The 20,469-nt window shown below is 37.5% G+C and overlaps 1 protein-coding gene across 4 annotated transcripts in view; it reads left to right on the forward strand.

Annotated features, from left to right (window-relative positions):
• Positions 1–5,929: 5,929 nt before the first annotated feature.
• LOC117400564 (suppression of tumorigenicity 18 protein) overlaps positions 5,930–20,469 on the forward strand; it is a 113,808-nt gene continuing 99,268 nt past the window's right edge. For 2 of the 4 annotated variants that reach the window (XM_034000708.3, XM_059022179.1), the window contains exons 1-2: positions 5,933–6,097; positions 7,810–7,934. In XM_034000708.3, the coding sequence (XP_033856599.3) occupies positions 7,815–7,934 (120 nt within the window). In that variant the 5' untranslated portion in view covers positions 5,933–6,097; positions 7,810–7,814. Of the gene's footprint in view, positions 6,098–7,809; positions 7,935–20,469 lie in introns of all 4 variants that reach the window. The other 2 variants (XM_059022180.1, XM_059022181.1) reach the window with 2 other exon arrangements.

Here is a 20,469-nt window from a genome sequence, read left to right on the forward strand (position 1 = left end):
TCATTCAATTAAAGCTCCAGCCACATTCTCACATGTATTCTGGCAGGGAGGATTTTAACCATTTGCATGCATCTCAATACATATATACATTTTTTAGATTTCAGGCTTTTGCCCTGCCACAAGGTCGATCTGTACTATATATATATATATATATATATATATATATATATATATATATATATATATATATAATGTTGGACAGGATTTGGATTTGATGTCCTGTTTCTAAACAGTGAGTTTCACTCAGCACTAGACATTTATAGTCAGATTCAGATTTCACTCATGAGTGAACAGCAGTCTCAAGGGGGTACTGTAAGATGATGAGCAATAACAATACATTTTACCTTCACATGTTTAAAAGGATTTATACAATATATGCCTGTGGCTAGTACTGTCAAACACAGAAGACTTTCTATTATGGTCAAGGGCTTTTTTTTCAACTTCTGGAATTGGAAATCTGTTAATAGTTAAAAAAGGAACTGTACCACAATATCCTGGTCCAACATTCTCTGTCCAATGGAAGATGTATAATTGGTTTAGGATATTAGCTGAAGAAAGAACACCCACACTTTTATATTTGTTAGTTTAATGAATTTGCACTGTATTTTATTTTATTAACCATTCCCCCTAAACCCTGACAACACCTACCCAGTCCATTAAAAGATCTATGAGTGTAATCATTTTGAGTACACATTGTGGTTTGCCATGGTAGGAAACATCCATATAGTTTTGTTCCTACCTTTGCTATTCAAATAAGTGTTGACTACTAATTATACACCAAAGGAAGAGGAACTAAGTTTTGCAATGCTGTACGTTTGTGGAAGTGCCAACAATTGAAGAGAGCCCCTCAGGTGATGTGTGATTGACATAATAACTGAAATAGGATGGTGCTTTTAAGGCTGCAGTACCACAACCATGTTACATTTATAAGAAGATTAAAATCTGTATTAATTCATACATTTTAGCCTTCTGCAGTTCTGTGTAGGTTTATGGACGCCACCCTCCTTTAAAACATTCTGACAACAATGTCACCCTGAAAGCCAAATTGATATACTCCTCCTGCTACTATTACCAATTTTGTCTTCAATAGTTCAGTTAATCAGATGTCTACTTGCATGGTTTTTGATTTGCATGGAGTGATGAGCTATGTGTGTAAAGTGTATTGCATTAATATGTTCAACTCTTTTCTTGACTGGACAGTGGAAAACATAACCTGGGTCCTTTGAGTAATATCACACATGTGTTATTAAAACATACACACACTATAAAAACAAACTAGTGAGGTTTAGCTTTTTACCGGATTGTGCTATCTTAGGCTGCTCACCACTTCCTCAATAAAAACTGCTTTCTGCTTCGTTTCTTCTTGAAAAAACTAGGCTCTACCTGACAAAAACAGGCCGCCATTATCTAACTGGATAACCAATGAGTTGTTTTTTATAAACTGGATAATTAATCGTAAAATACAATGGCCTCTAGTTTTGGCTGGATGGTAAAAAGCTGCTAAGAGTAAAAGCAGAAACATAAGCAATGAAAGCGCCAAAGGGAGCCCAGTCTATTTTATTTGCAAATATAAGCTGTATTGTGTTGGAACTAATTTGCATTGGTAAAATGAACATTGGAGACTGTAGCTTATAGTATCTTGGGAATTACCTTGGGTTCATTTTTTGTCTATACTAGGAAAGTGAAAAGCAGTAAAATAAATTACTCCACTGTATACCAGAGTGCTTGATTTAATTGCTGGATGCAGTTGCAGTGCTTAATTTACAAGACGTAAAAATAAAATAAAATAAAGTGGTCCAGTGACTAGCCTTTAACTGTGGTAGTTGAAACTGGCTTAGGACAGAGGAGTTTAGTGCTCTCAATGTAGCCCTCAGTGGAATGTAGACAGCACTATACAGGCAAAACAATATGTCATGAAGGAAAAAAAACTAGACAAATAGCTTGTCAATTATGTTAATAAATAGTGCTACCAATGTAATAGCTTTAACAATTACTTATTTTGCTCAATTTCAGATTGACATTTACAAGAGACATTGTAACAAAGGAGGAGCCGCCGCTTGCAGAGCCCAGAGGGGAGGAGCCACCGCTTGCAGAGCCCAGAGGGGAGGAGCCGCCACTTGCAGAGCCCAGAGGGGAGGAGCCGCCGCTTGCAGAGCCCAGAGGGGAGGAGCCGCCGCTGCCAGAGCCACCGGTGGAAGTCAAGGGGGAGGATGTGCCTGCAAGCCAGTCCGGCGTTGCCGTGGGAGGTCCCTTGTCCCGGCAGTGTGGACACCGGGCCGGAATGCCCAGACCTCCCTCCGCTTGACCTGGCTCCCAGGTCGCAGTACAGCCAGGCACAGTCACTTGCCTGGTCCCTTGCTCCACTCCCCCTGGAATCCCAGACGTTGCTGCGCAGGAGGAAGACGTCACTGTGCAAAAGGCAGACATCACTGGCGCTCCTCCTGCTGGTTGCTCCGTTCCCCCTACCTACTGCTCCGCTCCCCCTGAGATTCAAGACGTTGCTGCGCCGGTCCACAGCCATGTGCCTCTGCCTCCCAGTCCTGGCTCCCGGTCACCGACCTGTGCTGTGGTCGCCCTGGACAAGCCGTCTGGGTCCCTCCTCGCCGGTCCTAGGTCCCTCCCTGAAAACGCCGGAGGGACCAACCGACCCTCAAGCCCGCCCGTGGAAGAGGGTGAAAATCAACATTGTTGGACTTGAGGGTGGGTGGTCTTTTAAGGGTGGAGGGAGGTGGCCGTCGAATGGCCGGTGTCTTGAAAAGACAAGGGGGGGGGAGTGTAACATAGCAGGGAGGGGGTTAAAATCCTCCCTGCATAAGACATGTGCGCAGGCACATTTGTTAGTTTGTATTATTGTTTAATTAGTTTTGTTAATTGTTTTATTGTTTAATTATCCCCTGCACCTGGATAGTAATTGTAAATTAGGCCCAGGTGCAGGGTATGAAAGAGAAGCAGTCAGTCTGCACAGGGTTGCTGAGGAGAAGGAGTGCGCTGCTTCCAAGCAGTCGTGAAAAAGACGAGAAGTAAGTTTAAAGAAGAGAGTGTGTTTTTGTGTTTAGCAGGTAAACGGCTTAGCCGTCCTTTCCAATAGTGAGGTCCCTGTGTGTTTAGTCAGTGCTCATTTAAGAGCTAGGTGTTTATTTTGTGTTTTATTTTGTTTTTGTGTTTATTAAAAATAGCGCGTCAGCGCGTTTTAAAACTCCATTCCTGTGTTGGGTCTGTGCTTTTAAAGGGAAATTCTGAATATTTGTCAGTAATAACTAGAACTGCCAGGCAATTTTACGGCTTCCAAGCTTAGTATCAATTGGAAATTTGGCAAGCTGTAGCATTGCAGCACAAGTGTCAGCAACAGTTTTACGGAGCAGTTTCAATTAAAAATACTGCATTAGTTAATTATCCCACAATGCTTTATAACTTAAACACCATAGTTAGCTTTAAGTTTGATCTTAGATAGGTCAAAGGTCACAGGCAAGGTCATTTTTGGATAGAGCAGATATGGTTTCCTATATGTGTTCCATAGTAACCAAAAACCTATCTGCACTTTGTAAGGAATTATAAGCTAGTTTTACATTTCACCAAAGATTTTGAAAGGTTTTTAAAGAAATGCATCAGGCGGCCATCTTGCTTTACGCACAAACACCATTTTTGAAAGTCAATTGTATTGACACAGGGACGATGCTTGTCAACTTTGGAGTTAATCAACTAAACTGTGTTCAACTGAAGTGGTTTTAAATTTAAGAACGGAACGTAGGTCTGGCTGCCATCTTGTTTTACGAAAGAAAACCATTTCATTGTCCCCAGAATGCGGCACGGTGGCGTAGTGGTTAGCGCTGCTGCCTCACAGCGCCAGGGTCTTAGGTTCGAATCCGGCCTAGGGTACTGTCTGTGTGGAGTTTGCATGTTCTCCCCTTGTTCACGTGGGTTTTCTCTGGGTACTCCGGTTCCCTCCCACAGTCTAAAGACATTCTGTCGAGGTTGATTGGTCACTCTAAATTGCCCTGTGAGTGTGTGTGGTGCCCTGCGATGGACTGGCGTCCTGTCCAGGGTGTAGTCTCGCCTTGCGCCCTGTGCATGCCGGGTTAGGCTCCGGCTCACCGCGACCCTATAAAGGAGTAAGCGGTTAATGATAATGGATGGATGGATGGATGGATGTCCCCAGGATGATGCTTACCAAGTTAAGAGTTAGTTGGTTAAACGGTTTGCAAACAGAAGCAGTTTGATGTTTGGGCATGTTTTGGAGAATTTGGTGGCAGCCATTTTGTTAGTAAAATTTATCGCAGCAACTTCTGCTTCGCAAACTTGAAGCAGGTTTGGTTGCTGATGACATATGCAAAGTTTCAGATCAATCGGTTCACCAAAATAATTTTTTTCCAAAAAAATATTGCAGGCCGCCATCTTGATTGACACAGGAGCGCAATTCTTTTGCATCTGAACTGTAATCTACACGGGATGACACCTGCCAAGTTTCATGTTGATTGGTTACACCTCGTACGAACAGGAGCAGTTTAAATTTTTGGGAGGAAAAACGACAATAACAAAAAACGAAAAAAATCTTTACAATAACAATAGGCTTCTCAAGCCAGCTTGGAAGCCTAATAATAATGATTATGATGGAATCAACTTTGCTAGCCATATTCCTTGTAGTGTGTATATATACAGTATATGGCATTTTACTTGCAGTTCTAAGAACCACATTAACATACACTGTTGCACACGAACACAGCATCCTAAATCTTGGGGCAATCATTCAAGAGGCTGTGTTTTATTTATGACCTTAACTACATTTGTTTTAAAACAAATGAACGTGTAGCGTGCCCAGTATGCACTTATCCTGCTTTAAAAAACCAAAGCTCAACAGACATGCAAAGATTATTTCTATCTAAAAGAAATGCAAATGTATGATGCAAATTATCTTATGTTGAGTATATGACTGCTTTACTGTACATTTCCCTTCCGTTGTGATCTTTTGGTTTGTTAGAAGTTGTTAATGTCTGACATTGTGAAATAACTTAAATATTGAAATGTTCTTATACAGTAGACTGTGTGTGTGTACTTCTTGATATCTATTTTATTTGTTACAATTGGCCTAAAATGTGAATTTACAAACAATTAGTTTTAGTCAGAAATTATGTTTTAAATTAAGTATTAACTTCACAAAAAGTGTCTAATTTTTTATTTATATTTCACACTTGTAACAAAACATTATTCTAAAGTATTTTTGAATGTCTTGATGAAATACAGTAAGCTAGTTTAACAATGATTATTCTTCTTATTATTTTTTTAAAAAAAACTCTTATTCACACTACAACCATAACTATTAAATGCAGATTACAGAGGAAGAATAAATGGTATAATTCTTGAGGTTTAGAGCAGAGAAAGAAAATGGCCTAACTCTAACTTCAACCCTCACCCTAAACTTACCTCAACCCGTCATATTTTAATTATCCACAATGATCCCCAGTTCTACTTAGAATCCTACTATCACATTTCATTAAAACAAAACAAAACAAAAAAATAACAGCTCACCTGCATTTTTATAATAGTGTTTTATTATTTATTAGGAGACGCCCTTATCCAGGGCGACTTACAATTGTTACAAGATATCACATTATTTTACATACAATTACCCATTTATACAACTGGGTTTTTACTGGAGCAATCTAGGTAAAGTACCTTGCTCAAGGGTACAACAGCAGTGTCCCTTACTGGGGATTGAACCCACAACCCTCCGGTCAAGAGACCAGAGCCCTAACCACTAACCACTCCACACTGCTGCCCTTTAGCTAAGATAGTACAGGGAATTAAAACGCAGTAATTCTTAATTTACATAAATTACTAGTGTGGTGTAAGGTAGGTTTTTTTTTGGTTGTAAAATGTTTTGACTAGCAGGAAGTCCTCCGTCAATCTATCAAAACTGCCTGATGCGAGCAAACTGAAAGTTAAGAGAAGTTTGGAAGTTTGGGTCACGTGGTTTTAAAGTGGTGGAAAGTTTTTGTTATCGAGTTTTTGATCTGTGCTTCATTTAAAAGTTGTTGGAACAAATTTATCTTCCGCAAAAGAAACCACTCCATCAGACCAACAACTGCTACAACTTCACAAAGTAAGATACCGTATAAGATTTAATTTTTATTTTTTTTATATTGTACTTTATCGCCGTTTTGTGGAAAGCAGAAGCCCAGAAATGTCAAGCACTGTGACATTGGGACAAGTGATGTGACAAAACGGAATGACACAGCCGCTTGTGACATTGATATTTCTAAAAGAAAATGTATGTTACTTCTACTTTGTATTTTACTTGTTCGGTTATTACCTATGTGTCCCAGTGTATAAGTCTATGTATTTAAGTGTTGGCTAGTTAGTTCATTGTGAACATGTACAGACGCTAATATAACCTTAATTGAAGAAATGTAGGTTGGATATTGCTTTATTGACATTATTTAACAACAACAATAACAACAACACATACTAATAATAATAATAATAATAATAATAATAATAATAATAATAATAATAATAATAATAATAATAATACATGTGTTTGCTTTAAGGTTTCGTGATCCATAAAAGACAATCATCGTATGATTATTTTCTGTGTGAAAAGCAGCATCAGTTCCTGTTATTACGATTTTATGATTTGCGAAAAAAAGTTTCCAGAGTTTTGCTGTTTCGCTTTTGAGATTAGTTGACAAGTGGATGAACACCACTATGTTCCTACTTTTCTACAGCATATATAATGTGTGACACTGAAAAGGACGGAGAAACTTTGGTGCACATTTGGGGCTGACGATGAATTGATACATAAAAACGAGTGCATATGTACTATACATTTCACTGCAGCGTTAAGTTGTCAGTTATTTACCTTATCTCTGGACTACTGTACTCTTAAAAACAAAAGTTTCATTGTTGTCTATGCGTGGCTATTACCATTTAAATGTTTACCCTCTTAGTTTTACCTTTGGCTAATGTTTGTGGAATCGTTTCAAGCTGCTTAGAAGTGTAAATCAGTGAAAAAAAAGGTGGTCGGTAATTAACTAAACATTTTTTGATATTCTTAATAGAAAACAACTGTCTTCATCATCTATAATCACAGTTTATATCTTGGCTATATCTTGGTCAGTTGCACTATAGTGAGAATTGCACTTGTTTAAGGTAAACTAAAAGTTTATAAGATACAGAAACGGATCACTCAGCCTTCTTAAGAACCGGTTTGGTTTGGTTTGGTTGGGTCTGTATAAGAAGAGGGCAGGCACTGGCAGTCAGCATATTGTTTAAAATGCTTTGTTCATTTGATTAGAAAATAAAGAAGTGAATGACCTAATGTTATTAATAAACAGAAACACTTTGTTTTCAACTTCTGTTTCAGAACAGGGTATGTATATCTATGACGCTTCGAAAGTACCAAACTTTCCAAGTTGTTTTTCATGTACCTGTGTTTTTCTGTTGATGTGCAGGCTTCATTTCTTGTCTATTTAGATCATCTGTCCATATCATACCCATATTATTGCCACTATCATCTTTCTGGGAATTTAGCCAATGTGATCAGCCATACTATCAGATTAATTCTCACAAACAAACAAAAAAATGTATTTATTAATTAATTTTATTTATGAATGTATTTATGTATTTATTGTTTCTTTTTATTTTAGAATATTCACATACATTTTAATATATATTTTATTAGATAAGTGTCCAGTTAAAAATTATGGGGTTCAGTCTGTAGGGTTATTAAAGAACGTTCTAATTAAATGAATAATAATGTGTGTGTGTGTGTGTGTGTGTGTGTGTGTGTGTGTTATGTATTTGGTTTTACAGTAAACATGGGGAAAGGAAGCCTGAAAAGGTTCAGAAATAAGACTTGTTCAAAATACAAGAAATCCAGGGTCGTCCAGAAGAGGAGAGGTGGCACCAAAGTTGCAACTAAGAAGAATTTCACCAAGGTACCTTATAATCATCTTTTGTATTACTTTTTATTTTTGGTGCATTGCTTTAATAGGTCTGCTCTTTATTTTATCTGTTATACTAGCAGAGTCAAGAAACTGACGATAGCAAATGACTAATGGTCACAGTCACACAATCTCTGATTATACAGATATGCCAATATACTCTACAGGGCTATAGGTTTTTTTTTTATCATGTAATGTTCTCCACTAGATGGAGTCTCTCACTCAGTAAACCCTTTATTGTTTTTATGGTTGTTAATTTTAAACATTTTATTATGCCGTTTATTTGTTTTATTTCTTAGTGTTACCATACTAGGAAAGGTCCCTTGCAACAAAACATTTAAAAAAAAAGGAATATTAGCAAAAGGAAGGATTTCATCTGATTTAAATATAGTTGTAATTTATTTTGACATAAATGTTGTTACATTTCTTTGTTGAGATACTTCAAGGATATATGGAATTACAGTACACGCTATTTTTAGTAGGTTTGAAAGACGATATTGGAGTGCTCATTTTCAGGTTTAAAATAAATATAGTACATAACACTTTCCTTGGAGTAAGTGAATGCTCATGACTTTCAAAAGGAGACATACTCTTCTGCAGCGGTTTGAGCTATTCTGCGTCGCACTCCACAGAACAGGAAACACAATGTCAGTTTTTATTATTCAGTTGACTTGCAATTTTGTCAGATTAGATGTAAATTGCCAGACAACTCTTAATATATTAATATAAACAGAAATAATGACTTGACCTCTGTGGTAAGTTACGGTGTTAGGGACACTAGTTAAAGTGGGCAGACAAAGAGAAATAAACATGCATAGTATGTTTTACTCTGGTCCTTAGCAGACATATTAATAACATTGAGCGTGGTCTTGAGGTGAAATGTTTCATATCAGTTCATTAAACAAAAGTACATTATTTAACCATGTACCAAAATCCCAGAAAGAACTCCAGTCTAATACAAACTACACTTGTATGAAGTTACATATTTTATACTGTGCTTGTAAAGATTTGAAATATTAGGTTACACTCATTGAACACTATTGGTAAATCCATTAGCCAAGTTAAATTCTGTATTTGAAAGGGATAGCAGGTTTTGTACTCATTTATCTATTTATCTAAATCAACATTAGGCCTGGTATGTTGATTATAAATAAAGACGATAATTGCTGTTCTGCTTTGAAATTCTGAATGTTTCTGCTAGGAAATCTTTAAGCATTGATAAAAAAAACATCTCAAGCATGGATGAGCTGATTAGAAAAAGGCAATGTGATCTATTGGTGTGTGTGTGTGTTTTATTTTTGTTTAAAGTGGTATCGAACAGAGCAGGAGGAAAGACAGGATTAATGATATTGCACTTTGGTCTTTGATATATTCATATGTTCACAGGCCAAAGACAAAATTGACCCCTAGCTTTGTAGACATGTTCAGCACACCATACAGGTACAAGACCTGAGTGTACATGGTTTGAGTCTGGTTATTTCTCAAATACAGCCTTTTATCTTTTAAGTTTAATCTTGAGCAATGTGTCGGGTTAAAGTTCCCTATGCCAATGGAATCGGTTTTCTGTCAAAATCTGAAGTGATCACTTGGGACATGTAGCTTTAGGTAATAAAACAGATTAGGACAGGGTCTCAGGATGTTGTGCAAGACAGCAGGATGTTGCTTATAAACCACTTGAGAGAGAGAGAGAGAGAGAGAGAGTGAGAGAGAGAGAGAGAGAGAGAGAGAGAGAGAGAGAGAGTTATCCTTGATTGCTGTTATTGATACACCTGTGTAGCTGGAGTTACAACATATGTATTAGAAACAGGTTAATTTAAGTAGTTTGATTAAAAAATAAATAAATAAACATATAAAACATAAAAATTAGCTCAACGTGATGAGAAATAGATATGTAGGACAATCAGAACCAACCCAAATTAACAATACACACAGACATCATATTAACTTGTATTTATATATATATATATATATATATATATATATATATATATATATATATATATATATATAAACACAATAACACATTCTGCTAAATTGATTGCTGTCACAAAGCATTCAAGCACCTTTTCGTTTGTCCATCAGAGGCTGCCATGGTTTAGCATGTAAGTCGCTAGAAAAAAACGTAAGACAATCACATTAGTTACATTTTTGTATTGCTTTTACTTAAAAATATCATGTCGGAAATATATAAACTGTTCCGCGAAAAGAAAATGAATTAAAGAAAAGGAACGACAGGGCAAAGAGCTACTCAGCAAAGTGCCTAAACTGAGAATTTGTGTGCTGCTGAAGATGGCCTAGTACAGCCTGAACCAAAACAAGCGGAAGTGAAGTGCCCCCCCAGCTAGAGATGACTGAGGCTGAAACGAGGAGAGGTGATCCTAATGCACACAATGTTCTTTCACAACCATCTTTATCGACGGATCCAGCTGAATGGCAGGTAATTGATGAAAACGTCTTAAAATACTGGACTCATAAGGGCTCTTCCCTTTGCCTGAATCACGATGCGGGTTTCAAAGCATCTGAACGACAGTACAAATGCATGGCTGGTCAGTCTTACAGCTGTTATGTGTGCAAACACAATTTTCAGTTGAAAATCAGTCAATGGTGAAACGGTTAAGCGGGAATGGTTACATCACACTTTACCTCACTTTGCAAGTTACAAATGCTGAAGCAGAACGGTCATTCTCCAGGATGAGCAGGATTACAAGTGCTGAAGCAGAACGGTCATTCTCCAGGATGAGCAGGATTACAAGTGCTGAAGCAGAACGGTCATTCTCCAGGATGAGCAGGATTACAAGTGCTGAAGCAGAACGGTCATTCTCCAGGATGAGCAGGATTACAAGTGCTGAAGCAGAACGGTCATTCTCCAGGATGAGCAGGATTACAAGTGCTGAAGCAGAACGGTCAATCTCCAGGATGAGCAGGATTACAAGTGCTGAAGCAGAACGGTCATTCTCCAGGATGAGCAGAATTACAAGTGCTGAAGCAGAACGGTCAATCTCCAGGATGAGCAGGATTACAAGTGCTGAAGCAGAACGGTCATTCTCCAGGATGAGCAGAATTACAAGTGCTGAAGCAGAACGGTCATTCTCCAGGATGAGCAGAATTACAAGTGCTGAAGCAGAACGGTCATTCTCCAGGATGAGCAGGATTACAAGTGCTGAAGCAGAACGGTCATTCTCCAGGATGAGCAGGATTACAAGTGCTGAAGCAGAACGGTCATTCTCCAGGATTAGCAGGATTACAAGTGCTGAAGCAGAACGGTCATTCTCCAGGATGAGCAGGATTACAAGTGCTGAAGCAGAACGGTCATTCTCCAGGATGAGCAGGATTACAAGTGCTGAAGCAGAACGGTCAATCTCCAGGATGAGCAGGATTACAAGTGCTGAAGCAGAACGGTCATTCTCCAGGATGAGCAGGATTACAAGTGCTGAAGCAGAACGGTCATTCTCCAGGATGAGCAGGATTACAAGTGCTGAAGCAGAACGGTCATTCTCCAGGATGAGCAGGATTACAAGTGCTGAAGCAGAACGGTCATTCTCCAGGATGAGCAGGATTACAAGTGCTGAAGCAGAATGGTCATTCTCCAGGATGAGCAGGATTACAAGTGCTGAAGCAGAATGGTCATTCTCCAGGATGAGCAGGATTAAAAGCTTTGACCGCTCAATGATGGAACAGGCCAGAATGAACGCCCTCACCTTAATGTCCATTGAGAGTGACTTGACGAGAATGCTGGACTTCAGTAATATAATAGAAGACTTGGCAAGCCTGCCCCTGTAGTACTGTAGGTAAGGGCATGTTTTTGTTATGTATTTATGTGTCCATCAGGAGTCAAGCAAGCTAATACTTAATGCAATGAAGCAGAGTATTTCAAATAGCTGATTTTTAATTTATTCTTTACAAAAAGTACAAAATTGATAAAGCTTTGGTAAAATCGGCTCAATCCAACGCAGAGCCCAAATTATTTGGTTTATAGAAAAAAAGACAATAAAAAAAAACATTAGCGACATAAAGAATAGGGCAAAAAGGAGAACAGCAGTCACATTGAAAAAAAAGGTACAATTGTTTTCTTCACAATCTTTAGTGCTTGAAAATAGTCATCATAGTTGGTTCAAATAATATGTATTCATACCTCTATTGAAACTTACCACCCCTGTTATTTAGAAAAATATTCTGAAGAGGTGAATTAGAATAATACAGTGCATTCCATTTATAAGAATCACATCCGTCCCGGATGTTTTGATTCTTATAAGCGGTTGATTCTTAAAAGCGGTCCGATATGATTACTGTGGTGAAGTGCTGCAGAATCAGTATGCTAGTTGGAGAATGAGAGCTTTGTTCCCTGCAGTGTAATGGGTTGACCACTAGATGTCATGAGTTCCCGTATGTATGCACAGGGACCATACAAAGTATTGTTTAATTAGTGCTCCAACTGCAAGCTAGGTTTATTTTGTTTGTTTGTTTTATTAGCGGTTGTTTCCCCACCGCACTGTAAGAAAAATAAAATCAACACCGGTTTTAAACTGTAAATCAAGGCTCCAGCCTGATCATTTACACTGCCCTCGGCCACGTCACATTACAATTAGCAAAAGCGCCTCCGCGGGTCAGCAGTTTAAACACAGTATACAAATGTCAATGGTGCTCAATCACTGAGGACAATACATCAAAACAAGTCCTCATTATATGATCACGATTATGTGTACTCAAGGCTGCAGAATCATATTTTACTACAGTATACAGACGTGCTCAAATTTGTTGGTACCCTTACAGCTCATTGAAATAATGCTTCATTCCTCCTGAAAAGTGATGAAATTAAAAGCTATTTTATCATGTATACTTGCATGCCTTTGGTATGTCATAGAATAAAGCAAAGAAGCTGTGAAAAGAGATGAATTATTGCTTATTCTACAAAGATATTCTAAAATGGCCTGGACACATTTGTTGGTACCCCTTAGAAAAGATAACAAATAATTGGATTATAGTGATATTTCAAACTAATTAGTTTCTTTAATTAGTATCACACATGTCTCCAATCTTGTAGTCAGTCATTCAGCCTATTTAAATGGAGAAAAGTAGTCACTGTGCTGTTTGGTATCATTGTGTGCACCACACTGAACATGGACCAGAGAAAGCAAAGGAGAGAGTTGTCTGAGGAGATCAGAAAGAAAATAATAGACAAGCATGGTAAAGGTAAAGGCTACAAGACCATCTCCAAGCAGCTTGATGTTCCTGTGACAACAGTTGCAAATATTATTAAGAAGTTTAAGGTCCATGTAACTGTAGGCAACCTCCCTGGGCGCGGCCGCAAGAGGAAAATCGACCCCAGATTGAACAGAAGGATAGTGCGAATGGTAGAAAAAGAACCAAGGATAACTGCCAAAGAGATACAAGCTGAACTCCAAGGTGAAGGTACGTCAGTTTCTGATCGCACCATCCGTCGCTTTTTGAGCGAAAGTGGGCTCCATGGAAGAAGACCGAGGAGGACTCCACTTTTGAAAGAAAAACATAAAAAAGCCAGACTGGAATTTGCTAAAATGCATATTGACAAGCCACAATCCTTCTGGGAGAATGTCCTTTGGACAGATGAGTCAAAACTGGAGCTTTTTGGCAAGTCACATCAGCTCTATGTTCACAGACGAAAAAATGAAGCTTTCAAAGAAAAGAACACCATACCTACAGTGAAACATGGAAGAGGCTCGGTTATGTTTTGGGGCTGCTTTTCTGCGCCTGGCACAGGGTGCCTTGAATCTGTGCAGGGCACAATGAAATCTCAAGACTATCAAGGCATTCTGGAGCGAAACGTACTGCCCAGTGTCAGAAAGCTCTGTCTCAGTCGCAGGTCATGGGTCCTCCAACAGGATAATGACCCAAAACACACAGCTAAAAGCACCCAAGAATGGATAAGACAAAACATTGGTCTATTCTGAAGTGGCCTTATATGAGTCCTGATCTGAATCCTATCGAACATCTATGGAAACAGCTGAAACTTGCAGTCTGGAGAAGGCCACCCATCAAACCTGAGACAGCTGGAGCAGTTTGCTCAGGAAGAGTGGGCCAGAATACCTGTTAACAGGTGCAGAAGTCTCATTGAGAGCTACAGAAAATGTTTGATTGCAGTGATTGCCTCTAAAGGTTGTGCAACAAAATATTGGGTTAGCGGTCCCATCATTTTTGTCCATGCCATTTTCATTTGTTTTATTATTTACAATATTATGTTGAATAAAAAATCAAAAGCAAAGTCTGATTTCTATTAAATATGGAATAAACAATGGTGGATGCCAATTACTTTTGTCAGTTACAAGTTATTTCAGAGAAAATTGTGCATTCTTCGTTTTTTGTGGAGGGGTACCAACAAATTTGAGCACGTCTGTACTTGAGAAACAATAGTCTTGTGTGAATGCCTAGTTTAACTGCCGTGCGGTGTTACATATAATGGCCTTTGAATTAAATTGACATTACAGTACAGTATTTTACTGTCAGGACTACCACTGCATTTAAGCATCTGTGGCTTCCTTATTTTCTGTTGCGATGCAAATCTCACAGTTTTTCATTAAGCGGAGATGCAAAGCTCTGCAGTCTATGGTAAATAAAATAAACAGTGTTTGAGATGAGCCTCTTTATGCTGCCTCCAATTCTATTATCCTTTTGTTTGAAAGCCTGTTTACCTACTGATAACCTACATTGGTGTATACAGGAGACCACATCCAGAACCTAATGCCAGTCTCTCAAGTCTCATTATATTGTATAAGCAGAAGTAAAAACATGTTATGCAGAAGGGAAAGGCAAATGCTGAATGTGAAAGCAGACTATCGAGGGATTAGTGTTGGTTTGTCAACTTCTATTTCTAGCACAGCTGCAATGCTCGCTCAGTTTTTAATTTAATTTATTTTATTCAAAATGAAGATGCTGTTGTTTTTCATGAAAGACAAAAGCAATACCTGTATGTAGACATTGCCTGTCAATAGCAAAATCCATGGTCAAACTGTCCCTCATTCGCCTGTCCTAGTATAATGCAAGGCTTGAAAAGTGTGACAAGTGTATCTTCCCCTGCAGAGATGCATATTCATGTAATGGTGATATAGTGCAATGCATCTTATGTCACATTTAGAGTTCTATATCTAGAAAACTGCTTATTTTGTTTAAACATTTTAAGGCCATTGTTACAGGACAGCATCGAGACAGAGACTCGGAAGCCAGGAAGCTGCAGTTTGAGCGCCAAAGCGTGCATTTAATAAACAAAATAACACCAAATATAAACAAAAAGGCCACAATGGCCAAAATAAAGGTTTAAACAAAACACAAAAACGTAGGCTGGGCATTCGCCTTCACTACTTTACAAAAACAAAAATGTCCTTCCCTGCCAACCACGACTAAAACACTATAAAACACTACACTATTTACAGGCAGAGCACAGAAAGTTAATAAGAGTATCTGAATCTGTGGATATATTGTCTTTCTGTATCACCCTGTACAGGAAGGTACAGACCTTAATTTTTGAAGAGGGTTGATCCCAGAGTACTGTAAGGGGTGGGAATTGGATTCAGCCACAATTGGTCTGTAAACTAAACTGTCTAACATCTTATGTAGTGTCTCTGGATGGATCAGTAGACACCAGCATTTTCCCAACCTCTCTATATTTATGATTACTGTTAAAGAGTAAGTAGCGGGGTTCCGAAAAACTAGCATCACATGACCCCACTTTTTTGCGAAAATTGTTTAAATAATGTACCTGTAATTTTTCTTTTCATTGTTAACATCCTGACAACTTTTTACACTTGTCAGCTGTTTCAAAGCTCTTATCAAAATGGCCACTGTAGTGCACTGGGGTTTGAGATCTGTCCTCCAAATCAGGGGTTCTCAAACCCAGTCCTGGGGATCCCCTGTCTTGTCTGGCTTTCACTTATCAAAACCCTTAATTGAACTAATAATTTGCTTAATTAGACCAGTTTGGAAGCTTGGTCCAACAGGTTTTACTTTATACTGAGGGTTTTACTGTTTGTTTATGATCTTAACAGTTGTGGTCTGAGTACTTCCACTTAAGCTCTCCACACAGCGGACGCAATGCGATATGTCCAGCGATAAAATGGTATTTTCACTGTGGTAATACCTTTCACACCAGTGGCTATGTCATGGCAAATTTCGTCCCCCTATAATACAATATATTAACAAACACTATTAATACACCTCAAAACAACCAGCACTATTGGTGTATATGTATGAGACAAAATGAGATAAAATGTATTCAATTTAGGTTTGAGTTTTTCAATATAATATTACAAATAATAAGTTACATGTAAATAGTACACACAAGCATTATCTATGGTTTAATTATAATATATGTTATTTACCAATGTATTAAGTGTTATAAATATTGTTTGATACATTATACTTACACGGCAATGATATCTCTTGTGAGTATGCTGAACACTCATTCGTCTTACCAAGTGGTAGTTGAAAATATGGTGAATTAATTGAGTTAAGGCACAGGATACCAATATTTATGACTCCCAACTCTAAATATTGGTACCCTTTGCCTTAACTCAGTTAATTCACCTTTTAGGCATCTGTGACAGAGAGCGAGTGAATCCAAGTCATAAATCTCCTTCCCAATCTATGAGAGCCCTGTATAGCAGGAACAGTGTGCCCCGGACTGGATGGGTTGGCAAATCATTCCAGGGAAAAGTCGGAAGTCGGCCATCCAGAAAGGGAGCGGAGTCACAATGCCAGAAGTTATCGCCTTAATGCGGTAGGCGATGTGGCAAAATTGGAGGAAAAGCGATTGCACTCACTACAGAAGGGGGCGTGACTGAGGGTATATCAGGGGATGTGGCAAAGCAGTCTGTTCCTTTGTTATGGTTACGAAAGGACCTCTAAGGGAGAACCAACTGTAAAAGTGTTTTGTGTTGTTTTGTCTGTCTATTAAATTGTCACGTTTGTCATTTATGGACGGCTAATATATCTGGGAGGTGTTGATAAAAAGCCAGCACCAAACCCCGGACTACACTGCACAACTGTTGTCACTGTTCTTGTATAAATTCACCACTTGTACTAGGAGCACTCACTATTGGACTGGTGATCGTGTACGTGTACAAAGTGTGTGTTATTTAGTATTATTATTTCAAGACTGAACCCCGTGGGTTTTGGCTGGGCTTTACACATTGCTGTGTATAGCCAGTCTTATTATTTAAGTATCAGTAAAGCTTTGTTTTACTGTGAACTGTTGTTGGGTTGTTATTCCTGAGCACTGCATCACCTCTACACCTGCGCACTGCAAACCAAATTGCCACAGCATCACATTAATTCAGCTGGGGTTTTCCCTGCAGTAGAATTACTACATGGAATAAAACTACAGTAATATTACTTTCGCTGTTCAGATCATTAAAATAGAATACATTGGTATTTAACTTTCATTAACATTTAACTTGTACACAATTAGCAAAAGCAAATGATCATTGAACACCAAAAACTAAATCACCCATAAATACTGGGCATGTCACACAGAATTTAATAGAGAACATGCAGCACTCTGTATGCTGACCTTAAGACAAATAATGGTTTCCATTTTGAGGCTTTTCCCCTCCATTTACCCTTTCGTGCATATTCCAGAATGTTACAGAGTTGTAAACCTGTTACTGGAGCTTTATAAATCTGTCATTAAGTTATTACTGCAGTACATTCAATTTGATACTCAATTCTAAATACTAATTTGTGTAGCATTTCGATGAACACTAAACTAAGTCAAATGCAGTTGTGTAGTTGCAATGGATATAGTTGATTAAAATAGATCTCTGTAATCATATATGGTGCTTTTTAATGTGGTTTCTCTATTTTGAAAAAAAAGTATTGGTGCCAGTGTTCACAGAATTTTAGATGGAACTGCATAACTTCATTTTTTTTTATCAATAATTTGTATTTTGTAAAAATAAATAGTAATTACAAACAAAATAAACAGTTACTATGTGCGCATTAGAGCTTATGATATTGTAACATAAAGTGATACAATTTTTGTAGTAAGTAAAGACATAAATAAATGGACTTTAAAAGGTCAGGTAGCAAGAAGGAGGCTAATTTCCAAGCCTACACTCACTGGCATCAAAATACAAAATATAATAGAACTGAGCTAATATAATGGTAGTTCATTTTATTCAGAAGCTAGGGATTACTTTGTGTTCTTTGAATTTAACAAAGAAGAAAGGTATTACATAATAAAAATTCAATTTGATTGTCCTATTAAATACACTTTAAAAAAAAATGCATTCAGAAAGAAATGCACTGATTAATTTGTGGCCCACTGAATGTATTTCTGCCTGGATCCATTCAATGTGTGGCAAACATGATCCAGATTAGTTTGTAAGAATGAATGCAGTGCTACTTATATCTGAGGAATGAAATTTGTGGTTTTTCTTCGTTTTATCCCTTGCCAACAATAATAAAAAAAAAATATATATATATATAGCTAGATAGATATAGCAATTTTAGCTATACTAGATATATCTATTTTATTGGAAAACTATGATCACAAAACAGCCAGTTTGCTTTCAGTTTTGTAATTACATTAGGGTCTTCAAAAGCAGTTAATCTGCAATAATTACATAACATATTAGGGTTCAGCTGGTTAAGTATACTGTACTTAGCACACTCTCCTGTGAGACACTAGGTCCCAAGGTCCCAGTTCTGTGATTGGAATACCTACTAAAGGAATACACAATCTGCCAACAGCACAAAGGAACGAGTGTGTGTTGTGTGGCTTGCGGAGCTGAAGCATGTATGCTCTTTATGTGACAGTCCACATTTTTTGTTTCATTTGTCAAAGAAGGATATACCAGTACAGGTCATCCGGAGATTATCTTGCTGAAATTAAATAATATTTCACAAAAATTCTAAAGAATAAATAATTACAGTAAATCCAGTGAGTTCTCACTCACAACCACATCCATGTTGGTATTTGGTGAACTGGGAAACAAACCAGCCTACCACAGTCTAGATCAGTTTTACAAATATCAAACTGTTTTAAATCTTCAGTGAAAGATTTGTAATTAGGGCCCACTGTCTTTAAATGTGGTATGCAGCTTTGTACTATAATTCGGTTAGTCACTTTTGATTGTTGGCATACAGGGAATAATTAAGGATTCCCATTGCATTGAAGTTGGAGCCATTCCAGCTTTTAACAATTTTTCACAGAAAAAAACCTGGAATGACTCAAACTTCTACAATGGGAGTCTTACGGTAGTTATTCCCTGTTGTCCAATAGAAAATAATTACATTTGTTTTAACCACATACTTAATACTACGTACATACATTACGGTACTGATTTTGCAACATGTACATTTCTGTTAATTTTCACAAACCGCGAGAGGTGCCGCCCTCATTCCACATTTGAATGTTTGGTTTATTTTCACAAAACAGGAATGTATTATTATTATTATTATTATTATTATTATTATTATTATTATTATTATTATTATTACAGTAAGCACTCACATATCCGACCCTATATACTTTTGACTTCAGTGACGGTTAAAGGCGTGTGACACATATCTGATTATTTCATTTTTTGGCCTGTTCCAACCCTTGTCAGAACAATATCATTTTGAAAATATCACTTGCCAAAAGAGACGACTGTGGACACATGGACTGTAATAGAGTACATACTTTTAAATCCAGTACATATTGTAGCAGTATGTAAAATTCCTCATTAACGACCCAACAGCAAAATTAAATAAAAATGTTACCCTTTCACATAACTGTATAAAATGTAAAAAGCAATGCAATTTAGCAAAAGATTTAAAAAAAATGCAACACCAGTTTCCAGAATTAAAACAGTATCTAAAGTCAGTATTCTAAATTACAGAATATTGTGCTTGATAAGGCCCTATTGTGACAGTTCTTGCAAATGAAAAGTTACAAAAGCAACTATAGATCACAGATTTAAAAAAAATGCATCACAGTATTTAAAACTGTTTAATGATTAACTTTTACAGTACTGTAGCTTGTCTCGTTCACTTTGTTTTTGCTGCATTTTCGTCATGTGAAATTGGAGAAAGCGCTGTGTAACTGCACGATAAAAACAGACTGATTGGCTTGCGAGAAAAAAAATAAATAAATAATGGAGGCTGTGATGGAGTAGGAAATCACGTGTGATGGGTAAGTGCATTAATTTGTTATATATACAGTGCCTATAGAAAGTCTACACCCCCTTTCAAAATGTTCACCTTTTGTTGCCTTATAGCCTGGAATTAAAATGCATTAAAATACATATTTTTTTTATTTATCTACACATCCTAACCCACAACTTCCAAGTGAAAAAAATATTCTAGAAAATTGGAGAAAATTAATTAAAAATAAAAACTGAAATAGCTTGGTTGGATAAGTGTCCACCCCCCTTGTAATAGCAATCCTAAATTAGCTCAGGTGTAACCAATCGCCTTCAAAATCACACACGAAGTTAAGTGGCCTCCACCTGTGTTAAATTGTAGTGAGTCACATGATTTCAGGATAAATTCAGCAGTTCCTGTAGGTTTTCTATGA

Source organism: Acipenser ruthenus, chromosome 4 (genome assembly GCF_902713425.1).
Source record: "Acipenser ruthenus chromosome 4, fAciRut3.2 maternal haplotype, whole genome shotgun sequence".
Lineage (NCBI taxonomy): Eukaryota > Metazoa > Chordata > Actinopteri > Acipenseriformes > Acipenseridae > Acipenser > Acipenser ruthenus.